Source organism: Seriola dumerili, unplaced genomic scaffold (genome assembly GCF_002260705.1).
Source record: "Seriola dumerili isolate Sdu_G_001 unplaced genomic scaffold, Sdu_1.0 BDQW01001821.1, whole genome shotgun sequence".
NCBI classification, from domain to species: Eukaryota; Metazoa; Chordata; class Actinopteri; order Carangiformes; family Carangidae; genus Seriola; species Seriola dumerili.
Window position 1 is genome coordinate 26,172 of NW_019176076.1, and position 21,202 is coordinate 47,373.

Here is a 21,202-nt window from a genome sequence, read left to right on the forward strand (position 1 = left end):
ATGGAGGCAGATGCACCTGAGGACCAACTTCTTCTCTATGCTAAAGATGGCAGTTGTTCTCATATTCAGAGACTCCTTAAGTCAAGGATCGACCAAAGCATTTCTCTCGACATCAACTGCAGATGTACGTAGTGAAAATAAAATGCCACAATCCGCCGGCTGTCTTATCTCCAGGTAAACCGGAAACTGTTATTTTCCTCTTCCTCACTGTAGCTATTTCTAAAGCCAGTTCAGGATGGACACCCCTCCATCTGGCCTGTTACTTTGGACACAGAGATGTTGTGGAGGAGTTACTCAAGGTGAGAACTGATGTTGATATTGCTCCGTATACAGTTATGTTCAGCACATATTATATATGTATATATACATATACATTTCTATTTGCTGCCAGAGTTGTTACTGTATTTGCAGGCAGGTGCTGATGTGAATTTACAGGATAACATGGGTGACACACCTCTACACAAAGCAGCTGACACTGGAAGAAAGGTAATAGAAGGAAAAATAAAAGTGCTTCCCTGCTAGCTCATGTATTACAATAAGAAATGCTATATGCATTGTACCTTGTCATATACTGTAGTTTCTTTCCAGCCAAACTAATCAATCCATCAAATGTCTACTTTCCTCCAATCGAAGCTTTAGAGTGATGACAAGTTATGGTCAGATTTTTATTTATTTATTTTTTTACTTTTACTCTGGACCCTTAAGGAGATTGTTCTGTTGCTGCTGCGGTATGATGCCTGTGCCAACATAATCAATGGAACAGCTCAAATCCCCAAAGATGTCACAGAGGATGATGAAATCATTACAATGCTGGAGGGTATGAAATGATGGGAATATTTGCTGATGGCTTCTCATCACTGTAGATCAGCTGCCGTTGTTCTCAAATAGTGTTTGTTTGTGCAGCTGCAGAGAGGAGGGAGACAAGGCGGCGAGAGGAGAAGCTTCTGGAAGCTGCCAGAGAGGGGGATATCTCAACTCTATCTAAACTGGTTAGCGTCTGAACCTTTGTTGAATCATGGCAGAATATCTGTCTATTCTCGATTTGATAACAAAGTGTTAAAATTCACACAGTTAACCACAATTGGAACAACAGACTTTGCATTCTTCTCTGTCCACTTTGCCAATGTTAGCCAGCACCATTTACATGATTATGGTTGTATTAGTCTACTTTTCAGTTTTAAAAGTCACACATGAATATATTTTAGTCAAGGGTCTAAAAGGTCTAAGGCTCAGTCAGGGGTCAACTGTCCTGATGACCTGCTGTATGTTTTGCAAACCAGTGGAGACTGTTCAGTCAAAAAAGTGGATAGTTTGTGAACAGTTTTGCAGTGCAATGCTAAGCTGTTTGTCTGTGGTTCAACTATCCTCTCTTCTTTAGCTCAATGGGAAGGAAGTGCCAAATATTCACTGCAGGGATGCGGTGGGTAATACACCCTTACACTGTGCAGCCTACAGAGGGCAGAAGCAGTGCATCATAAAGCTGCTCAAGTCTGGAGCCAACCCTAGTATCAAGAACAACAATGGTACATCAATTATCTTGTTCTCAGCATCATCCCTTATTTTTCTAATATTTCATTAGTTCAATAATGTTTAGGACAGTTGTCCTTGGAATCATCATTTGTTATCAAAGCATTTTAAAATCAATATGTGTGGTAAATACTATGTTCTGCTAATTTTGTTCCTAGGCTGTGTCTAAATGTGTATAATGATTTGCTTGTATGGCTGATGATGTTGCAGACCAGACAGCACTGGACCTGGTCCGTAGTGATGAACTGAAACACACTGTAGCAGCCTATCAAGACAAGGTGAGAGCAGATAACTAGTTTTAAAACCTGCTACCTGAATTATCAGGTCTGCTCATGTAAGGCACTGCTGCACATTTTGTAATGCCAAATTTTAGTATACTTACAAGGTCCAACTAGTGCTCTTGACTTCAGACAATTAGTATTAAACCTGCCATTTGATTCATGTTCCATAAAAGATGATCCAATTATTCCTTTGATTACTTTGATGATCGCACCATCATCTGGCTAGAATTTAGCCAGGAAGGATAAAAATCTGACAGATTTTTTTGTGCAATGGGATGACCTTGTTCATGTTTCCTAGAGGATTAAACACTCATATGTGCATGCAGTTTCATTGTTGCAGTGGATAATTCTGGTTGACAATTCTAGTGCATTTCTTTTTTTTCACTTGCAAACAATTTGTTAATGTGTTAATGAACTTCGCACCAAACTACTCACCAGAGCCCAACACAATCTTGGGCACTCTGTGAACTAATAGTTTGCTGTATTGAAACTCAGTGCTTCATGTGTTCAGCACCTAATAACAGATTTGATGTTTTCATTTTCTCTTGTAGGAAAAAGAGGTCTATGCTATCTGCACCTGGTCTAAAAATAGTAGATGCACCCAACCATCTTTGTGCATTTTCGCATTGTCTTTGTACATGTTCACTTGAGGTCTGGCAACTGGGGAGGAAAAGCCTTGCAAGTCAGCAGTCCTTGCTCTTGCTTGGATGTCTGATAAGCCTGGCATAGCTTCAATGCAAAGCATTGAGGTTATTGCATAGTCATGATGGGAATAAAAAAAAAAAGACTAGACACTATGCTGTTAAGTAAATTGGAAAAAAATATTTACCCCTGAAACTACACAGGATTTAGTATCTCGGTCTTACCAAAAACTCTTCAACACTCTCAATCAGGCTCTGTCTGAGAATTTTCTTTTTTTTTCCCCACAAAGGATGTGAACAGTGGGGTGCAGAAGATTGAAGGCCCTCTTTGGAAGGTACCCAGATGTTGAGGTGTATTCTTGTCTATTCTTAAAAAGTCAGGCAATTTTTTTGTTCAGGCTCCCCCACATTTGATGGTATAGACTTTACTTTTGTCAATTTAGTTAACACACAGCATCATCATCATCATCATCATCATTATCATCATCATCATTTTTAGTATTATATACAAAAGGTCCCTCACAACCCTTTATTTATTATCATTCTGAACAAAAGACAAAATTAATAACACTCTCCCCTTCTGCACAAGATATATTTATACATTTAAATCATTTACTATTGCTACATAGTTTCATACATCTGTTATTGACTTCATTTGTCTCTGACAGAGTTCAAGGTTTCTTGGATGGCGATCCCACTGGGTGGTAATTGAGGATGGAACTCTCTCCTGGTATCCCAGACAGTGAGATAACTTTATTTGTATATAGTCATGTAAAGCTAAAACATTATAGTATGTACTGAGCATGTATAGTGTATCGTATATAATGTACATTGGCTGTTAGCCACAATAGAAGTCACTTTCTTATTACGCCATCCTTCATTACTGCTGTGTGTAAAAAGCCAGGCTTAAACGCACAATGCTTCAATGTTTCTTGCAGTGGCTGATATAAAAGCAAATCTAATTTCTCCCAAACAATTCTTGTTGGAGATGAAGGGATCAGTAATGGTTCATCAAGCATGCAGTCAAAACTGAAACTTTTAACAGTGACTACAGCTGTACTATATGTAGATTACAGCTGTTTTTAATTTTATACACTGCCTGTTGTTTGTGTGCTTTTTCATTTGTTTCTTTTCCCAGGGCTGACGCACGGGCTGGTGTCAGGAAACAGGGCTGTAAGTCTCTAACACAAGCCTATTGCATGGTAGGTCGAAGAGGTCAGAGGCTCATTGTAACTGATTAACCCTCATGACTACGCAAGGATGCTCAGTCCTTAGATGTTTCATTTGTGATAACACTGCACTTATGACATGATGATGTTCGACATCCAGTGTGCAAAGCATGGCCATAAGTGATTTCATGTTTGTCATTCCAGGTCAAACCATGGGATCATTGCTTCTTCATGCTCAGGTGCTTTGATGACACTGTGCTTTATTTTAAGGTCTCCTCAAAGACAAATTCAGTGGCAACAAGAAAAGTGAGATGAGATTCACCTTCTACACCCTCGCCTCCCTAAATAGTCTGACCGATTCAGCTATAGCATCTGCATAAGTAGACAAATATGTAAATGTTACTGGTATTTTTCCACTTAGAAATGGTTGGATGCGTTTGAGGCACATTCATCCTATAGTACCCATCACTGCACCGAAGAACAGGTTGTCGATGATGATGGTGATGGTGGTGTGGGAGTGGGAAACCTGACACAAGCAGTTCAGGTAAGATTTAAGTAAAATTTTTTAAGGTGTAGCTGCATGTAGGGAAGCAATGCCGTTCAGTGCCTTTGTTTCCACAATGTATTATTTTAAAAATCCATGTTTGTTGAGCTGTGAGGGTTCCCCTGTTTAAGTGCCTCTGTCCTGTACTCCTGCAGGCAGCCAGTACTTGCCAGCAGAAATTGGAGAGTGAAGTGTCAATATTTCTATCCATGGTGAAGAATGAGGAGAATTCTGGTAAGTGCCCCAGACTGTGTTACATACCAGTGCATTAACTGTGTTGGTGGGATAAATTTATATAGCAGAATAAACAATTATTCTAAGATTATTAAAAATTATTGTTGACAATAAAAATAATCACATGATGAAAATAATTGTTAGTTGTAGACCTATTATATAATATACATTTTAAGCAGCAGTTATATTTTGTCTTGTTCTGTTTTCAAGCATTGGCTGCTCCTCTTCTGCTAAAAGCCAAAGAGACCAGTGAGCTTTCCAGTGAAACTTGTGCCGCCCTCCATCTGTGCCTTGAACTATTGTCAAAACAAGAAGAGGTAGGCAAAGTAACAAACACAATACAGTCCAATTGTAATCTCATCATATTTTTCCTCACACCTAATTAAATGCTATCAAAACCATAAAAACCTTGCATATATTGTAATGTTTGTTATGAAAGTGAAACAGCGTTCGCCTTCTGATGTAAAACAAATTTCATATATCAAATCTGACATCTAATTTAATCTAGTAATATTGCAGCTCACTGAGCTTCTATGAATCTTCATCTCATTGATTCCCGTAACCTCACCCACGTGCTGAGCGCCTATTGGTTGAATAAATTGTACTGAATGATTACATAGCTCCTCCCCCTTACGTTATCTCTTTCATACCAATCAGGTTTGAAGTTTATGTTTGAGTGCGTGCACGCGTGTGTGTCCCTGTCCACCTGTCCTCATGGTTGTGCCGTGCCCTTGGGGTGGGGGGTGGAGGGGGGGTGGAGGCAATGGAACAGTGTGGTAATTACTGGCATGTCTGTAGGAAGGACACAGGCAAGATCCGCTTTTATGCTTAGGTCTGCATTCAGCTTGCAGATCAGTGTAGACGCGCGCACGCGCGCACACACACACACACACACACACACACACACACACACACTTGGATTTGGATCCACACACTCCCGCTCCAGGGAAAGGCTGTGCATTGAGCGAGGGAACTCAAGTGTGTGCATATTCACAGGCTCAGCTGGCGATACATGCTTTCACCCTCCAACAGTGAGAATACACGCTCGCAGGCACACTTCCACATGCCAGAGCATCCGAGCACAGGAGAAAGAAGAGACAGCGACAGCACTTTCTGCACAGGTACAAACCAAATAGTTTTTCTCTGCTTTCCTGTCATCGTTTTTTTTTTTAAATTGTCATCTGAATAACTGGCATTGTTTGCAGTGAGCTGGTCCCAGATGACTTGGCGTGAGGTGTTTGAAGTTTGGCATCAATTCTGATGTTTTTAGTGTGGCGTTGATTTGAGGGTTGGTTTGAAGCTTTGGCACAAATGAGAGCTGTTTATCAATATGCGCAGGTCATTACTGTGGATTTAATTATCTGAATTTTGCCTGTGAAATGTAGCTTGTTTGAAGTGCAACTGAACACACTACTCATTGCAGCTTTTTTAATGAGATCATCTTATAATGTAATGAATTCTGAGTGAAACTGATGGTATGGAGAGGAAACTACTTTGATTAGATAGTTTTTTTATTTGATATGGTGATACTTAAGGTTAAGCTTTTAAGATATAATTGTCTGTTTGACCATTTTAATGCAGGAGTTGTTTTTTTTGTTTCACAGTACCGTACGACTAAATTAAGAACTCAAAGATATACATTGGTGTCAAACTCTGTCTCATTACCAATTAAGAGACTGTGTCGAGGGATTGCTGTGTGTAGAATGGTATGCACTACAACTCTCTAATTGTAAAACCATCTGCAAAGCAGGAATTAAAATTATCTTAATATGGAGACACAACTAAGGACTCCTGTGTCTTTGTGTGTGGTTTTTGTACAATGAGGTGTTGATAACTGAAGCGATTTTGCATCAGATAGAATGAGGTCTGCTTTAAAAGTCAGCTCGATATGATATTGCTCAACAGTGCCCAAATATAGCATGTTTACAAAGTGATGTGTGCATTGCCAAATCACATTATCTTAGTATGAATCGGCAACAGCTGCTGTCCCGTCACATGGAATAAACTGCCGTTGTTATCGCAGGGAGGCTGAGGACATTCATCACAGTCTCATCACCCAAGAAGCATTGAAAATCACATAACAATGGGCAGTGAATTCATTTCTAATAACCAGATAGTGTAACAAGTAGAAAATGTCTTAACAAGCATGTTACAGCCACCGGTCTCATGTTAAGCTTCTGCTACTACGTGCGCTAAATGGATTATATTTTCTACAGTGCTGAGATTGGCTGTATTAGGCAGGATTAACTTTAATCCCATATTCCCATTGTCCTGCCACAGATGCCTCCATCGGTGCCACTTACACATTTGTTTTCTACAGTACATAACACACAGGAGTCACGTGTTGTTGTAATTGTGCTTTGATTTCCAGGCAGATGTGTAACAGAGGAGCATGAATTATATCTCAAAGGGTTTCACAGCAATTACAGTATTGCCCCTCAGCAGAGAAAATGTGGTCTGACCCAGTTCAGCAGCTGCTGCAAAATTAAAGTATGCTGGTGAGAGCGCCACATTTATTCAGTATATGCAGGACACAGTATGACGGGTTGGCGACGACATGACAATAAGGACTATGCTAACTTTCTTCACTGAACATTGTATTGAACATTGAGCTGCAAATAGACAATCCTGGGCGGAAACCATCCTGGAACGTTGTTATAGTAACTCAGACAAAACAGGTTTATAAGCCAAACCTTTCTCTGTGTTTCTCAGGCAGCAGGCTTCCACATTTGTCAAGAAAACAGATGGAGGCTTTTAGCATGAAACCACTTAGTGGTGACATACCAAGCAGATCCGTCACGTTGTATTGCTCTGAAGGCGAGAGAATGTGGCATTGTATTTTCTTTTTTCCTCCGTAGTTATTCATAAATTTGGATCATAGTATAAGAAAGCAGATTGCCTTCAAACCATTGGGAATTGGAGAGAACACAAAGTACAGTTTGCCCCTTACTTCAACCATGGCTGCATGTGTTACTGACCTACTGAGTGTCATGTCATACCCAGGAGAGACAGACTTCAGTGGGGGACTGCTAAATTTTTTTGTTGGTCCCTGCACTGGCCTCCTTCTTTTTCAGGTCATGAGATCTGTATAAGATGAGGAAGTGCACATTCAACCTAGTTCTTTGGGACACAACGTGTGCACCTACCACTATTTCTGTGTAATTGGTTACTATATCTCTCTGCAGTTCTCATGTCACACTCAAATAAACAAATTTTTAGTTGCTTAGGTCCCAGCCATCATTGATTCATGCATAGTTGTAGTTCATGTTATACAGTTACAACTGGTTAGAGACAATTAGTTATTACAGAGTACCATATAGAGCTGTAATAAAATTTCCCTCTGAGATTTGCGTCCCCTTCAGCAGAGGAAGCAAATTTTAGAACAAAGTAAATGCTGTACCCTTTGGGGTGTTGGCCAAGGAGAAGCATCCCTCCCAGGCTCCAGCAACAGCTACAGCACACAGCCTCAGCAGGGCTTAAAATAGCGCTGTTTGTGCTCAGGCGAGAGGATGCAGTGAGAGCGAAAAAGCTGGCTGGGATAGTTACACAACAAAGTGTTGTGTTCCTGAATGGGCTCTTAAGCCAAGTGCCAGGGACATGGAGTGTTAACATAGGCTTCTACACAGTGGGCTCATCTACTTTATACCATATATTCAAAGAGGGTGGAATTAAGTGATGTTTTTCAAGGAGAATCTATTTGTGGATATTTCTAATGGCTCTTATTAGCCAGCATCACCATGTGTCTCTGTTTGGGAAAATGGGCACCTGGCAAAAGCACAAACATTTTAGAACAAGAGAATGATGCAGATTTTCTAACTATTGGATTTCGTTGAAATTATAATTTCTTATCATTTAATCTTTTCAAAATATGATTATGTTATCATAATATGACTTCCCAGATTGTGTTGAAGGACATATCTTTAAGTCTGGGGAGAAACTATAAAGATGTAGGTGTTTCTCAAATATGAATTGAACAGAATCTAAATATCCACTAACACTGTGTTCCTATTTTCAGACTGAACACAGGGCTGAACAAACAATACAGCAAGTGTGATGACAGCAAGAGCAAAAGCGCGGTTTGTCCTTGACTGTAGGTGCCAGACGGCTGTTGAAGCTCGTGCGAAAGAAGCTGCTTTTCAGCTTCTGTCACAGTTACAGCAGAAGTCTCAGTGAAACAGAGTCCATGTTTATGTACAGTAGTTTGTTTTTACAAGGATAAAGGTCTATATAAAGTGATCATGGATAATTTAAGCGTGAGTGTGGGTTTTTGGTTACATCAGATGTGCATATGTACAAATGGGTTGATATGTGGTAAGGTCATAAATGTGTCAGTTAGGATGAACAGTCAGTTAACAAACTTAATGTAGCGTGACACATAGGGGTTTTATAGCTCTGTCGCAGAGTTAGGATCTGCATATTGTTACCAGTCAGTCATCCTCACCTTTGTAAGTGTATGCGAAATTAAATTTCGCCGAGTCAAGTCTGGGACACAAAAGAAATCTGGTGTACATTATACATTATGTATTTCCAAAAGATACATAATAAGCTTAGCTGGTGTTAGGGGTGCTCCAATTGGAATCAGATAAATATGCATTACAAATGGCTGGATTAGCAGCACCAAAAACTAATCAGCAAATAAGTAAATGTGTTACTCATTGTTTTCACTGCCTCATCCATCTCCACCGCACAGACATCTGCAGCAGTTTTGAAGTTGGAGCTGCTGACTGCAATGGGACAGTTCTATATACTGAATATTATATGTTATAATTGAAAAAAATTCTTGTCAAATAAATTTTAGAAAATCATACACATACTGATGTGTATTTCACAGTTTTTACATTAATGGGAATATCTCACATGAAAATGATGTCCTGGAATTTCACAAAAAACATTTTTTTGACCTTGTTTATCACATAAAATCTCCATGGTGATCACTGAAACATGATGGCTATAGGCACATACTGTATCTGATAGAGTAATTGTGAACTGAATTAAAAGAAACCCTCCTTGAGCACATCGAGCACACAGCAGATTCATCAACAGGTGTGCATGGCTGTGCCCACAACATGATGTTTCAGGCAGTAAAGAAACTTTACATCTTAAATAGAAGACACTGGCCTTGTTTTGCTGTCTCGGATTTAGAGTGTGATTTCCAAGCTCCTGTTTCTCTCAGACTTCTGAGAGTTTATGTTTACTGTTTATGTTACTTAGAAAGGCATTTAATTGGTAATTGAGTTTATTTATGTCATTTAAAGTTTTAATTGTTTAAGCCATTCTTAATCATTTATAGTAGCAACTGTAGATTTTTTTTTTTTTTACTTTTTACTTACTGACTTCTGTCCAGTTAGTAAAAGATGCACGACAGCAGCATTAGACAATAGGAAACATTGATCTAGTTTGTCCCACACTGGCCTGGCTCAGGTTGCTCTGAAGGTCCTGGGCTACAGAGCTCTCCGAGACTGGGGTATTTGGTTCCGACTGGAGGAAACCAGATCTGTGGAGAGGTATAGAACAATGGCCTGCCATCAGAACCACTAAGACAATCAAACCATCAGTCAATATTTGGTAGTTACACTGTCTATACTGAACACATGCATTAGAAATGTTGCCTCAAAACACATGAGCATAGTCCCTTCTTATACTGTACTTTGTCTCTGGTGGCTTGTGCTTCCAGGTGTGGAGCCTGAAGTTAGAGCAGGAGGTGGAGAAGAACAAAGCTCTGACAGAGGCCCTGCAGAGTTTGGCAACTGAACACGACGAACTCAAGCAGTCGCTGAGCAAGAGCAGGAGGTTGTCTACCCTCAGTACTCTCACCGAAGATGACTTCTATGACGCTGAATCAGGTCAGCAGCCCTTACTATAAGTGGTCAGTTAGTGATGTAATCAAGAAGTGAGTATCTCACTGGGGCTATAAAAGACCAATATAGAAAGTAGTTTTTTTATGGAGTGTCTTGGCGAAGTTATAAATTACAGTCTCAAGCATTATCTTCTCCGATCATCTTCTAATTTGACTAGTTTTCAACTTAAAAATGATACTGAGTTAAATGCATTGTTGAGTGAATTGTGCTCATTCCTGACATTGCAGAGCTGTCCTTAAAGGTAACTTGTGGAGTTTTAGACCAGTAGCAGCGCTATGGAGCATTGTTTTTACATGTGGGTCCTATGACATGCTACACATTCCAGACAGGAAGAAGAGTGCAAGTTTGGATGTAAACAATGAGCAAAGGAAAGGTTTTTGTTTTTGTTTTTTTCAAATCTCTTATGAGGAGGCCATTCAACATGTTTGTCAGGCCTCAATACCAAACATATTTCTTTTTAGTGAGTAGCACTAAATGTAAACATTACTTTTTGTTTAGAGAAGAAAACTCCACAGGGCAACTTGTGACACATGTTTACATACTTGTGTCCGAGCAAACGCTTCCAGCAGCACAGTTTTCACAACAATAATGAGTATAGTTAAGAAATACAGCTTTACAGTGTGTGTGTGTGTGTGTGTGTGTGTGTGTGTGTGTGTGTGTGTGTGTGTGTGTGGTTGTGACAAGACTATTGGCACAATATCTGTCTCTGAAATTGCCCAGACAACATTGCCAATGTCCTCTTCTCTTATACTCAAGGGTATTCAGAAAGTGATTATGCTTCAATTCAATTAAAGTACAATTCAAATCATTAGTTAATGGAGAGGAATTAGACAGTGGTTACTTACCAAATGTCTGTCCTGTAGGGTAATTGCATCAGCAACATGATTATGGTAAAAATGTATTGCACAAAGTTAGCTTCTCTGTCTAGTCGAAAGCCTTCCCTCTGCAACATGTTTGTGGACTATAGAGCAATCTTTTCTCAAGAATCATTGCATTATTCATAGATAGCCCTGAGTTATCTACTGGCCAGAGACACTCTGTAGTAAGACTCTAAAGTGTGCTCAGCATATGTAAGAGAATTTTCACGGCTAAGCTGAGCGAGTAAACCCCGACCATGTTTTTCTTTTTTTAATATAGAGAGTGTTTGTGCAGCAGGGTTGTATCTACTACATCCTGATTCATCCATGTAGCTGTTATGTCTGAAATTGCAATTCCTGTCAGCACATCATTTAAAATAACTCAGACTAACATATACAGTCCTCCATCGTAGAGTGTGCAAATACAACACCATTCTCCCTCCCCTCCCCTTTATGTATGTGACAGTACCTGTAATGTCACTGACAGTACCGGTTAGGGGAGGAGTTGCATTCAGCATGCACAGAGCAAACAATGTTGGAGGAAATGAAGCCTCGCTGTGGCCTCTCATTGGAACACAATCCTCAGGTGGGGTTTGGCTGGCAGCAGGGAGGGGGAGGTTGGAGAGGAACTTGAGCACAGGTGGTTATTTGCAGACAGTTTACTGTTGAGGCTGCAGCTTTCTGAGCTGGCAACTCGAACCTGTGGGTGTGTGTGTGTGTGTGTGTATGTATGTGTGTGTGTGTAGATGCGTGACAGAGTGTTTGGCATGACCTGGCATCTGCCCCCTGTCATCATCCTGCAGAGTCGGAGTCGGAGCTCTCTGTGAGCGGCTTCCTGTCTGTGGCCAGTCACTCCTGTGAAGAGGACGAGGGGAGAGACACCCCCCTTCGCAGCAGCCTCCGCCATTCCAACGCACACAGGGGGCCTACCGGAATGTCAGGGGAGGGTAACCATGGCAACCAACCAGCCCAGTACAATGGAGTCAAGAAGCACAGGTGGGACATGCTCCAGTTATGATGTCATGCTTGTTTACTGGCTTATACGATGGCTGTGAGACGGGTGGAAATTCAAAGACATCCGTGCTGAGTGCTCTCCAACTGGAGAGCAGAGTTAAAGTAAAATATAACTTTAAATTACTGAAGGACTGTTGGGTTGCAGACCTCCATCAGCTAGCTGATAGGCCCGTAAATGGCAGAGTTGGTGTAATGGGACACCACCTTTCCACTCCGTTCTGTTTTTGTAGTCAAGTGTTTTTTGTTTGAGCTCCCAATCCACAGAGAATAGCCTCTGCTGTGTTTTTCCAGACGGATCCAACTCTCCAAGTGAACAGTCAACTTAGCGCTGTGTTTGGTGCTTTGTTTCGTGAAGATTTGACAGTCTCTTTCATTTCCGTGGATGCTGGTTCTGCCTTGGCCTCTCTTCTTTAATCCAACAAGTGATCCATGAATAATTTAGCATGTGCTGGCTCAGAGTAGGAGTTGGAGGAAAGGGGCCTGGCTGGCTGACTGGTTGGCTCTGTGTGCATATGTGTAGGCGTGTGTGTGTGTGTGTGTGTGTGTGTGTGTGTGTGTGTGTGTGTGTGTGTGTATATGTGTGTGCGTGTGCGTGTGTTTGTGTGAGTAGTGCATTAAAGATTTATGAGGTGTCTGTTTATTTGGAATTACTCCTGTCATTCAAAGATACATCTGTCCCTGGTTGCCTGTAGATGGGCTTAAGAGTAGTTGTTTAATATTTCTCTCACCTTCTGTACCTTTCTATAATAACACCCTGCCATAAATTCTCTAAAATTGTCCAAATAATCTGCCTTTGACTGAAGAATACAGTATCATAAATGTTTTATTTTGAAGATTTGAAGACTTATATATCTCAGCTGTTGGCAATGTTGGCTTTAGGAAGTGCATGCAAAGTATTGATGTAACATATTCATATGCCCTACTTCATTTCCATGTTGGCTTGTGTTTCAGTAGCCTCTGCTGAACAATGCAGTTGAAAAAATAATTTTATCGGTATTATTATTTAGAATATAATGTAATCTAAGATAGATAGGTCAGATTTGTTTATAAAATTTGAGCACTTCATCAAAGAAAGGATGGTTTTATTCAGCAGTTGTAAAAACTACAGGTCCCATAAATCTTCAGTCATGTACAAGTCAAACTGTAGATCCAGTTTACTTCAGAAAATAGAAAACCCCATTATCATGTTTCAGTTTTTCCATCTAATTAAAGAAATCCTCCATGCTTAAATGCGTTTTTGAGCAGAGGCTAACATGTAGTATAGTATAGAGCAAACCCAGACTCTCTCCCTCTCTGTTTATTTAGCTAATTTAGGTTTTTATTTGTGTTGAGGACACCATTTTCCTCCAGCCAGTAAATGTTGTAAATCTGTCCACACTGCAGCTGTCAGCAAGACTGGAAGATAAACGGTGCTGCTTGACTAAATTACGTCTCTGTTGTGACTAAGTTTAAGATTTAGAGGGAGTTGGAAATTGGCTGTGTGTGGCAAAGTTAACACAGAGATCAGAATTTAATTAATCTAAATGGTGTTCAAACTTAATTATGTGAGAAGTGTTGCTGAACCGAACTTGCAAAAAAGAACAATTTAAGGAGTGCATCTTATAACCAGTCTTTGAAACCAACACACATGCAGTTGTACATCCATCCATGGATATTGCATGAGGCTTGACCGGAGCAGCTGACAGCTCATTAGCTTACAGGTGTCAGATGACTTTGTTTCCAAATGGTGGGTCAAGCTATGTTATCTGCTTTGCAGCTTTTAAACAGTTAAAACTCTCAGCAGCCAGAAGACAAAATACCTGTTTTAATGTGTGGTTGACACTAGAAGGTAGTGGATTTGGTGTCGTATTATGAAAGTAAATCACTAAATCAAGTGTGGAGAAAGCCAGGTCGGATTGCCTGAGGTGTCGATGTTTGCCTGCACGTGACACAAACATTAAAAATCGCATGACTTTCCATTAATAAAGAGAAAAACGTATTGTATTTACATATAGATGTATGTTTTGGCACATAATATGGGCACTGTTAGAAACTGTCCTCATTAATGTAATTCTCTCACACAGTTGTCAGTGTTTCTCTGTCTTTATCCTACTGTCCCGTAGAACATCTCTACCGTCTCCCATGTTCTCCAGGAATGACGTCAGCATCTGGAGTATCCTGAAAAAATGCATTGGCATGGTGAGAACAGACAGACTTCCTTCAACAGATTTACCTTTAATTTGTTGCACTGTAATTTGCAGTTTGGAGAAAATTAAAGCAGAGACTTGAGATTTTGTTTTTAAGTAGTCTTATTGAATAAGAACTGAACTTACATGAAAAGTTAGGTCATTGTGATAAATCAGTTTTGCACTTCCTCATTACTTTCTTACCCTTAGTAGTATCAGTCTTTAGTATCGGTGTCCTAAGGGATCCTAGTCTTCACTCCAGACCCTGCCTGGATTTCATTACATTTAATAAGGTCTATTAATGTTTTACTCCTTAATTAATCATGGATAATGAGTCGTGCATAATGTGGGCCGACAACTAGATATACAGTCAATATACAGACACACATGGGACACTGCTGTATACTTAAATCCTGTTAGAGTTGAGACATATTGATTGAATTAAGATAATATCTCCTAACTTCTCGCTCTTTTTGGTAAATCACTGTATTAGGCAAAAATGAGGCAAACCTCTTCTGAGGCCTTACAGTGTGTCTCGGATATCGCAGTCAAATATTATACATATAAAGAGTAGTGTTGATTCATGGCACCACCTTAACATATTGAATCTGACCATTAATTGTGACCTGTTACACCCTAAGTGCACATACATGCACATCTCAAACGCATCAGATAAAGATCTTTGTTAGTGTATTCACATGTTTATACACATATTATGTAACTGATTCACACATCATATATAAGCTTTGCAAAGAGGCCACTGATTGCAGCTCTTCTGTATTCGGTTGCATTCACTACTCATGCACTAGTCTGTGCCCTCACAGTTTCTTTTATCTTCTCCAACTCTTTCAGGAGTTGTCAAAGATTGCCATGCCTGTGATATTTAATGAGCCTCTGAGCTTCCTCCAGCGGCTAACGGAATACATGGAGCACACCTACCTCATCCACCAGGCCAATGCCACAACAGACTCTGTCGAGAGGATGAAGGTATCACCAGGCTCATGTTCACTTTCTGCAATAAAAACACATAAAATATAGTTAATCTCCAAGGTAATATGTGAGTATTTATTTGAATCACGTCAAATCATAATTCATAAAGCACTCTGCCATTATTTAACTTTGTGCTATCGCAGTCTTTTTGAATCAAACAGTTACATGCTGTTATGGGACTCAGTAGTTACTACTTTTATATTTCCTATCATAATAAAACATTAAATTAGTTGCTTGTAATTAATCATAAGTCAATGCTCTGTAGTGTGTTGCAGCATTTGCTGTGTCAGCTGTAGCATCACAGTGGGAGAGGACTGGGAAGCCTTTCAACCCACTACTGGGGGAGACCTTTGAGCTCGTCAGGTAAGACAGTAGACAACCTTATATTCACACATCTGTCGTGAGCACACTTATGTACAAAACATTTTGTATTTAGTGACGATTTAAGATTTTTTTTTAGTGGACTTTCCCTGTAGTAGCAGCCATGTTCTTGTTCTCCATCAGAGACGATTTGGGCTTTAGGTGGGTGTCAGAGCAAGTAAGCCATCACCCTCCAGTCAGTGCCTTTCATGCTGAAGGCCTCAAGGAGGATTTTGTCTTCCATGGCTCCATTTACCCCAAACTCAAGTTTTGGGGAAAGAGCATAGAAGCAGAGCCCAAGGGAATCATCACTCTGGAGCTCCCCAAGTGAGTGCACAGTCTGAGACTGCTTGTAAGTCTCATTTGATTCATTTTGAGCATCATCTTACACAACATGTCTGACAACTTGTCTTTACTTTCCCACTTCTTTGTCTCTGCAGATATAATGAAGCCTACACCTGGACAAACCCCTCCTGCTGTGTCCACAATATCATTGTTGGTCAGCTTTGGATTGAGCAGTACGGCAATGTGGAAGTGATCAATCACAAGTAAAAAATCTCTTCTCTTTGTGGTGTTCTGTGTGTATGTTTATCTGCAAACGAGCTTGCCTAGTACATTTCCACGCATAGAGACTTGGGTACATGAATAACTTGTTTCCGTGCTCTGCAGTGGAGCGTTGATCTACTTTCAGATTCAGCTTATTGATCATGGGAGCAGAACTGGGACAGTTGCCATTAAAATAGAAAAGCGGGAGCAGGATAATTAATGTTTGAGAGCCTCAGCTCACAGAAGGAGAATAGTAAAACAGAATTAGTAAGCAGTCTGTCATTCTGTGGCAGGACCGGAGAGAGATGCAGCATGACGTTCAAGCCCTGTGGCCTCTTTGGGAAAGAGCTCCATAAAGTGGAGGGATACATCCTAGATAAAAGGTATTGTCTCTGTTGAATTATGATTTTACTATTTATCAGACGTTCAATATTGCCTTAAAGCAATAAGCACACCTATCATAAATTATTACATTTTTAATTACTTTGTCATATGTAATGTTACAAGACAGTTCATTTTATAGTCAGTATTGTCATAACAATAAAGCTCAGAGATGATGTATCAAATAACAAAGACATCTAAAGCTGTGTTTTATTAATGTTTGTACTTTATATGTTTGCAGTAAAAAGAAGCTCTGTGCAATATACGGGAAATGGACTGAATGCCTGTACACAGTAGACCCTACCACCTTTGATGCCCACAAAAAGTCTGACAAAAAGAATTCAGATGAAAGGAGGGGCAGTAAACAGGTAAACAAATTAAATAAATTCAAAGTCACCTACATTTCGTCTCTATTTGGTTCAAGTTAAACTTGAACTTATTTGTGTGTGTATGTCTGTGGCCCCAGAGCAGTGTGGATGAGGAGCCAGAAGAGATGCCTCCACCTGATGCTGAAACAGTCCAGGTCATCCCAGGCAGTGAGCTCATCTGGAGGATCACACCTCGACCAGACAACTCAGCCAAGGTACGAGATGAAAACAGATGGAGGTGCAAGGAGGACAATTTGTAAATTATAAAAAGAGAGATTGTTGCTTCTCATCCTTTCTCCTTCTATGTTGAAAATGTGGTAATTTTATTCTCTCTGTGGCAGTTCTATGCATTCTCCACATTCGCAATGCAGCTAAATGAGCTGGAGAAAAGCATGGAGGGAGTCATGCCTCCTACAGACAGTCGCCTCAGACCTGACATACGCGCAATGGAGAATGGAGATATAGGTACACCGTATGACCTTGATTTGAGTTCCCATTAAGCCACACCAGCTAAGTTCCATGATCAGACTCCTGCATCTGTGTCTCACAGATTTGGCAAGTGCCGAGAAGAAGAGACTCGAGGAAAAACAGAGGATGGCCCGGAAAAACCGCAGCAAATCAACAGAGGAATGGAAAACAAGGTTAGTCAGTTAGAAATGTCATCTAATGCTGCTTTTCAATTGCTGATTGTGGGACTGTTTTTACTAAATGCCTCCCTATTGTCTTGTGTTATCCACTGTGCCTTCCCCTTTATTATAACTGAGAAGGAATGCTGCACTTGGTCCAAGGTTTGGCTCAAAGCTTTGCTTTTTTACTGTGGTTTGCTTGGATGTGAAGTGCTGCACTACACCACCCTCCTCAGGAGAAAACACACAACTGCAACTGTGTCGTTTTTAACTGAAAGCATTGGTCAATACACTGACATTCATGAAGATACTGGTGTGTGAAACTGGATATTTAAGGAGGACTAGCAACTTTTTCCACTTGTACACATTGGCATCTTGCCACAAACTAGTGTTATGCTTTTTTGTGTGATCTGTGTGTTTTTATTTTTAATTTCTGTTAATCAGCAAGTGGGGTAATCATTTTCAATGAATCTTGTCATTATCACATCTCTGCAGGTGGTTTCAGCAAGGACCCAACCCTCACAACAAAGCTCAGGACTGGCTCTACTTGAAAGGCTACTGGGACAGGAACTACACTCATCTGCCTGATATCTACTAACAAGTAGAGACACACAGATACCATACACATGGTTATCTACTTTTACTACCTTTGGACTTGGGTTTTGTGGTGGGGCTCCTAGTATAAGCATCAGTGTAATTGAGGTGGTCTAGAACAGCAGGTAGGGAATAGGGTTCAATTTAAGAAATTATGCTTGAAATATGTCTTTTAAAAAGCAGTAAAACACTGAACGAACCAAGAGGCATATATTCTTCAATAGATCTGTGTGAACAATAAAGCACAAAAACTCTCTTTTGCTCATTTATTGTGGTTCTCGACCACTTAAGTATGGTATAGGCATGTACTGGAAAAACTAGAATGTATTTTAGAAGTGTTTCATGTTAGATAAATGGAGTGTTTGAACAGCAACCTCAGTCTTACTGTTTGTAGTTTGTCTATAGTTCCTACTGTTTATGAAAACATTTTACTCATCAGCTCAGAGACATAGGGGGCAACAACACAACAGACAGCTACAATGAAGAGCATAGATTAGATGTTTTAATCCTGACACTGGTTCTACTTGTGCATGCATACTATAATGCAGTGCAATCTATTAAAATAGACCACTGTGGTGCATTTGCTTTTGGTTTTCACTCCCCAGTGCAATGAGTGGGACAGATAATTAATGTTTAACTGGATGTTTGAAATTTGCCTCATTGCTTGTTTTCAGTGTCCACTGCAATCGATTGTAAACCTGTCCAAACCTGTGTTTCCCTGTAACAGTGATTATGAGTAAAATGTTACCATATCTGACAAGAATGAAGACGAGTACTACAGTAGCAAGACTTTTCCCATAAAATAAATTTTCTGTAGCCCTATACTATGTCCTGTAAGATGTGTATAGAGACTAACAGTGATGCACATAAGTCTACCTGATTCTGTGGAGACAGTAGCACTTTTTTTTTTTCTAACTGTACTAAAGCAGGGACACTGGCTCTGCACTGATAGATATGTGTGTGCGTGTGTGTAAAGGTCTTGCCATAGTTAAGTATAATTAGCTATATTCTTCGTGCTATGTGCATTGATCTAGGTGAAATCTAACTAAAAATAAATGCATGTGCATCACTATAACTATGCAAGCCTTACCTCCTTCACAATCAAGCACTGAATATTCATTCTCTCATGTTGTGGATAGCTGCTAGAAGTTGTAGTTTTTTTCTTTTATCACTCTTTGGGTATCAATTAAAATAATTTCTATTGTTGCTAAATAAAAGCATAATATTAATTAAACATCCGTGAGTTTGTACTATTTGCTTTAATTTTAATTTTGACGGTATTCAGGGGGTTTCTTGAGTGGTATATAACAAAGTGAAGACAATATTGGTCTTTGCCCGTAATATACCCCACTGCTCTGTCGGTTTCATCTCACAACTCGTCTACAGATCAGGCAAAATCCTGGTTGGAAAATCCTGGATCTGTATGGCTTGCTGAGTGTGTAGTGAAAGTTCAAAGTGATTCAGGATAAGATGTAAATTGAAGGCCATGAAACTCAAAACCACCAAACCCCTTGTGTTTTATACCAGTGTTACTAACATGGAAACCAGCATAGTATTACGCAAATAGACTTGTGAATCAATTTAATGGTGTGATGTAACAGAATGTGAGGCAATCCATTACTCATCTGTGCAATGCAGGTCATCTTCATTATTGCTTCAGTCGATGCATCTACCATGAAATACTACATCCCAGTTCTGAAAGCAGCACACCAGCAAAACATTTAATTTGTGAGAAGACAGTAACTGGACAGCATATCAAAAGAAAATAAGTAGCAACACATTTTTCAAGAACACCAGTAAACGTTAGACTTTTGAGATTGTCAAGTACCACAACAGTACTGTAAACAGATCTGATGTAATGAGTGCAACATTTTGAATATGTAGCTGTAGCTGGATTGTTCTCCTTCAAGAAAACAACCTTAAAAGTGCTCTCAATATTCCCTGATGCTTAAGTCGTGAGTAGCTCCTCTGGGTTTGTTTGAATTATTAAAAGCATAAACAGCTTGTGTAAATCATTTCAGGATAAACTATCATTTCTTTTGTTGAATACAGTTGTGTATATATCCTGTTCAGCTTGGTGTCTCACTTAAACATGATACCTTATCAAACATACTGGATAAAACAACATTCCATTTTACAATATCCATTTTATTATCTTAAAACAAACAAATATAAAGTAGAATCAGTTTACAGCAAATGGTACCAGTGTGCATCTAGGCCACTGAAAAGTGGCACAACACGATGTTGGCACATTATTAAAACTTGTGTGCAAGACATATTTACACTGAGAATAATTCTGCTTAAAAAAGGGGGCTATGCTAAAAAAAAAAAAAAAAAAAATGTGTACTAGTCATGCCTATGGAGTAGCAAAGCCTTTACAGCACAAATTTCAAAGTCAATACCAACACACTGACTGACTGACTAAGAATATCGGCTTCTCACAGTCATAGGCTGAGTAGTTATTCATTTCAATTGTTTCTTCAGCTAATACTTTATGTGCCATTAATTGACATGACCTGACTTTTCTCTGGATCAGAGGAAAAACTGACCACCTGTGGAAGCAATATGACTGACGCCTTTCAAAAGTAATACATTTTCATCTGATTTAACTGGCATCTAGTTTTGAAATTAACAGTGTAAACAATAAAAACCCAATTTTTTAACTATTGTGCAGTGCAGTAACAGATCAGTAAAACTCCTCTTGTAACTGTTCTTCCATAAACACCTACTGTATAGATTGCACACATTTTAAAGTGATGTATTGGCTCATAATATGAAAATAAAAATAAATAATTTAAGACAAATAAATCAGTGGAACATAAGTGCCCAAAGTGGTGTTGGCTTTTTCAGAGACCTTTTCTTCCAGTTCTTTCTGAGGTGCAGGTCAAACTTGGTCAAGGCTGGGCTGCAGCGCTCATAGAGGCGAGAGCTGAATGAATACGAACATGGAGCCTGTTCTCAAAGTCATAGCCAGCATAGTCCTCCTGCATAGGCCATGAAGGAAAAGATTTAATAGTAAATAAAATAACATTTTATTGTGTTTGTGC

General features: G+C 39.6%; 2 protein-coding genes across 5 annotated transcripts in view; one reads left to right on the plus strand and one right to left on the minus strand.

Annotated features, from left to right (window-relative positions):
* LOC111238976 (oxysterol-binding protein-related protein 1-like) lies at nt 1-19,378 on the plus strand. Its single transcript, XM_022768722.1, has 27 exons — nt 1-124; nt 214-299; nt 412-486; nt 706-817; nt 904-989; nt 1,379-1,523; nt 1,738-1,805; nt 2,740-2,784; nt 3,118-3,191; nt 3,588-3,651; nt 3,823-3,924; nt 4,040-4,162; nt 4,318-4,396; nt 4,607-4,713; nt 10,071-10,239; nt 11,915-12,107; nt 14,228-14,303; nt 15,143-15,277; nt 15,546-15,643; nt 15,785-15,967; nt 16,081-16,188; nt 16,480-16,569; nt 16,809-16,935; nt 17,034-17,150; nt 17,277-17,400; nt 17,486-17,576; nt 18,057-19,378. The coding sequence occupies exons 1-27, from the start codon at nt 1-3 to the stop codon at nt 18,157-18,159; spliced, it is 2,904 nt and encodes a 967-aa protein (XP_022624443.1). The 3' UTR covers nt 18,160-19,378.
* LOC111238977 (tetratricopeptide repeat protein 39C-like) overlaps nt 14,201-21,202 on the minus strand; it is a 15,253-nt gene continuing 8,251 nt past the window's right edge. For 2 of the 4 annotated variants that reach the window (XM_022768726.1, XM_022768723.1), the window contains exons 14-17: nt 19,777-21,139; nt 15,230-15,302; nt 14,495-14,559; nt 14,202-14,282 (exon numbers count right to left, since the gene is read on the minus strand). In XM_022768726.1, coding sequence (XP_022624447.1) covers nt 21,050-21,139 — 90 coding nt within the window. In that variant the 3' untranslated portion in view covers nt 14,202-14,282; nt 14,495-14,559; nt 15,230-15,302; nt 19,777-21,049. Of the gene's footprint in view, nt 14,283-14,494; nt 14,560-15,229; nt 15,303-19,750; nt 21,140-21,202 lie in introns of those variants that run through there. The other 2 variants (XM_022768724.1, XM_022768725.1) reach the window with 2 other exon arrangements.